Genomic DNA, 4779 nt, shown 5'->3' on the forward strand with positions numbered 1-4779 from the left:
AGACAAGATCTTCATCTTTCCAACTTCAATTGATGCCGACCAGAGGTCGAAGAGATCATCAGAGAAAAAGAAAGTGTCAAGAGGGAGAGGGGATCAGAGATGACGTGAGAGTTTAAAAACTAAACCCTACGAAAGAAAATATCATTTTTTAAAACTTAGTCTAAAGGGAAAACTGTTAGTTTTTAGGGTTTATGAAGGAAAAAAAATAAATTTTAAATTTATTTTTAATATTACATATAAATTTACTATTTTACTTTTAAAACTAACAGATTTAACCTCTTATGAATGGGTAAATGAAAATTTTAAAATTAAATAGTAAAAAATTGAGAAAACAACATCTTTTGGGTGGCAATAAATCCTTTGGCCAAAATAATATTACAATTAGTTAACCTTCTAACATGATACACTTTTTATTTTCAAAAGAAAAAGGCAAAAAAAAAATAAAATAGACTTGGTCAGATGGCAAGGTTCCTCTACCCCATTTTGCACGCCTAGAGTAAAGTCCTCCAAGGCATGGGTCAATTTTGGTCCCCCATTAAATCACAGAGGGGAAGAGAAGACTAGATCAACTTGAGGGCACACAAATCACAATACAAGTAGAAAGCATGAAGGGTTGAGGTTTGGGTTTGGATTTAGCTAAGGAGTTGTTAGTTAATTAGTTGGGGATTTGATGGTTACAACTTGTCATACACAGATGTTTATTAATTATTTCCTTTTCTTTTCTTTTCAAGGACACAATTTGTTTACGCAACCCTCTCACTCTTTCTATTTTTCCACCTTAATTACAACCTTGCTCATATTCAAATGTAAACACACAAAAAAAAAGCATCATATTATTGATCAAAATCCCCCCTCAAAAAAAGGAACAATATCTAAAAAGAGAAATATTTCTAAAGGAAGACTCTAAAAATGATTGCATAACTACCCGAAAAGTAATGTTATATGTATAATTTTATGTATAAAAAATGATATATCGTTATATGATTAGATAATTAAAAATTATAAATAAAACAATATTCAATCATGTGGTGATATATATTTGTTTATACACAAAATTATACATAAAAATTGTGTATATAATTTTATTGTATGGATAATGTGCAATTAGCAAATAAAATAATAAAGTCTTGAGATAGAGCAATGTGAATTGTAAATATTTTTATATACGTAATTGAATACATAAATTATGTGTGAAGCAAAGAAGTGGAGAATACGTTGGTGTGCAACAAAGAATATGCCATAGGTGGTAGTATTTTACCCCTAAATGTATGAAAATTGATGAATTCATTGACATTCAATAAACTAGAAATAGAACGCCAGCAAATGTTTAAGTGATAAAAGAAAATGTGAAAACGATTAAGTGTTATGTTATCTTTAATTTAAAATTATCTAATCATATAATGATATATCATCAATACATTTATATATCTATTGTTTGAGATAATACTAAAGAAAATTAATTGAATGCTTACGAGGACAAGGGTTTGGTTAGGTAAATTTTATTTTTCTAAAGTAGCTATAAAGACTTGTAACAACCATCTTTGATATTCCAACTGCTCTATTTTTTGGAATGAAGAACAAAGTATATGCTTCCCATCCTTTGGTAGATATGCCCTCACCAAAACACAACAACATCTATAATGTCCATTCTAATTTAATTATTTTGAAAACTTTTCACTTGATATTAAGAAAAAAAATCTTGAGATATATCGTGCAATTTGAGATAAAAAAAAATTTATCGATATATATTATTCACGATGAATTTCAACATTTTCTCAATTATCACGTAATTTGAGTTTAGAATTATTTTTTAATAGATATTATTCACAATGAATTTCAACATTTTTTATGTAATTTGAGATAAAAAAGTATTTCTCGATATATATTATTTATGATGAATTTTAATTTATTTTCTTACAATCTTAAGTAGAAAGTAATTAATAAATTGTTAAATTAAAGAACGCACAATATTATGTATATATACTAATATATAATTAGATATACAGATGATGTATTATTATATGATTTGATATTAATTTACCCTTAATTCAAACTTATTAAATTATATAATGACACATTATCTATGTATTAAAATGTAAATTAAAAATTGTGTGTATATAATTTTATATTTACATATATTTATTTTTTACACTAAATATCTATCCTTAACTCATTTTATCAATATTCATGATATTTTATACCCACTTCAACACTGAATCTTTCATTTAAAAATTAATCGTCCCTAAATAAGATTAGTTCTATGTAATTTGATAATCATAGAAGGTCAAAGATGATTAATGTTAGCCAAAATACACGTCGCCAGGCGTTGAACCCAACTTCAACTTCCTCCCAACTCTCTTTTTTCATACAGTATATATATACACAACCATCTCTCCTTTCTTTTCATATTTTTCTTCTGTTTCATCGTCCAAATTTCTCTTTTATTCATGGCTTCTGCCTCCGTAACCATCACTGACACCGCCTCATGGTACTGTGCCGTTGTGCTGTTGGCCTTAATACTACTGGGTTCAATCAGGGAGAATAATTCTCTTGCTGATGAGTCTCAAGTGAGAGGCGGCCAGCTTTTGGATAGACCCTGCGATGAAATCTATGTGGTGGGTGAAGGCGAGACCCTCCACACCATCAGCGACAAGTGTGGCGACCCGTTTATAGTCGAGCGTAACCCGCATATCCATGACCCGGATGATGTCTATCCGGGTCTTGTCATCAAGATTACTCCTTCAAAACCAAGAAAGATGAGGTAACTGAAAGAGAATAAAGCAAAGGAAAGAAAAGAAGAGTTCTCTCTATCTTCTTCCTAGCTTGTATCGTATCTATTCTTATACGAGTATATGCTTTCTAATAGAATTTTTTTTGCTTTCATACTACTTTGGTAGTTTTTTTTTTTTTTTCTCTTTTCTCCAGATTTCTCTGTGTAATAGGAGAAGAGGAGTTACAAAGATGTAAAAGTTGGCATAGTGAGAGTTTTTGTTTATAAATTTTCTTAATAAAAACCAAATATTTGTAAATATTTCCACATAATTAATCAAGTCCTCTTCTGTTTGTTCAGCATCTCTGTTCCTAACAAGCCCTAGATTTTTCCACTAACTTCATAGCAAATATCTGCAGTTCGAAGAATCTGCAGCGTTCTGAATTCCTCAAGTACTTTATTTGAATCGATCTTGTTTTTTGTTTTTTCATTCTTTGAAGATGATGATGATGGGTTTTAGAGTTATACAGAGCCGAAAGAGTAAGTTTTGGGTCAAATCGACAAAACAAAATGGAGTTTGGGTTGGTGGTGGGAGAGAAAAGGAGGGGCATTATATTGTCTCAGGTAAAGAAATGCTTCGAGCCTTCAACTGCTCTAGGGGAATTCTGTAGTTGACTTGTAATTTCTCAAACGTGTCTTCTTTTCATTGGCTTGATTTTGACACGTTTAAAACTTTTGGTTTAGCGAAAAAACAAAACTCAATTTTTTTTATTTCTTTGTTAAGAGAATGGGAATTGCCAAGGTAAATTCGGATTCAAAAGACTTTAAAAGTTAATTTGATTTAATTTGGTTGAAGTCAAATTCATTTAGTTTAAATTTGAATAAGTCAAGAGAATTGACTCATTTTTGAAATTGAGTAAATTTAAATTAAAGAGAATTCGATTTGATTCAAATCACCAATTAAATAGATTATTCGATTTAGTTTAAATTTAACTTGTGACTCAATTCAAAATTTTTAAATAATTGTCAAAACAACATCATTATCATGAATCATAAATTATAGCCAAATCATTTTTATTCAAACTGAACTTGAATCATCTTTAATTTTAACCCAAAAAACTCAAATGGAATTGGAGTCGAATTATTTTTATTCGAATCGAACTCAAATTAAGGAATGTTTGGATTTAGGTCAACCCGTATCCACCCATAAACAAAGCTTTTTATGGGTTTAAAGTTATAAAGTGAATTTTAATAACCCTTATTTATTTTCAAAATCACTCACTAATCTTAGTTTTTATTTGGTTTAAGATATAATTTGTAATGTAATTACCTATGCTAGTTTGGTTAATTAGATAAACAAGTAAGACCTAATAATAATCTTTAAACTCTTGGATATACTTTAAAACTTTTTCCTTTTTTGTAAATTTATAAAATAAAATGAAATACTATCATGGGTTCCCTATTATTAATTAAACAAATACCATAATTGGGTGGCATAGATAATTATAAAACCAAATAGGTTGTGGGGTGGCATATCTTTATCTCCAATGTGTAATTAGGTAGCGGTCCAAATAATTTGAATGGAGCATACCATCATCAACTAGACATGCTTAGTATTTAGCACTTTCGATAAAGTTGAATGTGACATTTTGCGTTGGCAGGCGGCACCCCACTTTTGTCTATTCTATCTAGAGGGATGCCAATAAGAGGGACGGGGAGAAAAATCAATCTTGTTCCCATTCTCACAAGGAGTATCGGTCTTCGTTTCTGATCTGTCTTTATTATAGAGATGACAATAATTCTCTAATCTTTTTTGAAAAAAAATCATTATTTTTCTGTTCCCATAGAGAAATTTTTTTTTTCATATCTTCTAACAACTAAATAAATATATTAAATAATAAAATTAAAATTAATCTATTATTTTAATTATCATAAATATTATATATTTATCGTCTTAATATATACAACAAAAACAATAATAAACTTAAAAAATATAAATAATTTAAAATTATAAAAATATATTAGTATTTTAAACAAAAATATTAATATAAAGGGGCAAAGATAGCTGT

At 28.8% G+C, this 4779-nt stretch overlaps 1 protein-coding gene across 1 annotated transcript; it reads left to right on the top strand.

Annotated features, from left to right (window-relative positions):
- Positions 1 to 2395: 2395 nt before the first annotated feature.
- On the top strand, positions 2396 to 3069 carry LOC123198150. Its single transcript, XM_044612783.1, has one exon. It carries the CDS (start codon positions 2448 to 2450, stop codon positions 2763 to 2765), a length of 318 nt encoding a protein of 105 aa, XP_044468718.1. The 5' UTR covers positions 2396 to 2447; the 3' UTR covers positions 2766 to 3069.
- The last annotated feature ends 1710 nt before the right edge of the window (positions 3070 to 4779 follow it).

The sequence above is a fragment of the Mangifera indica genome, chromosome 15 (assembly GCF_011075055.1).
Source record: "Mangifera indica cultivar Alphonso chromosome 15, CATAS_Mindica_2.1, whole genome shotgun sequence".
NCBI lineage: Eukaryota > Viridiplantae > Streptophyta > Magnoliopsida > Sapindales > Anacardiaceae > Mangifera > Mangifera indica.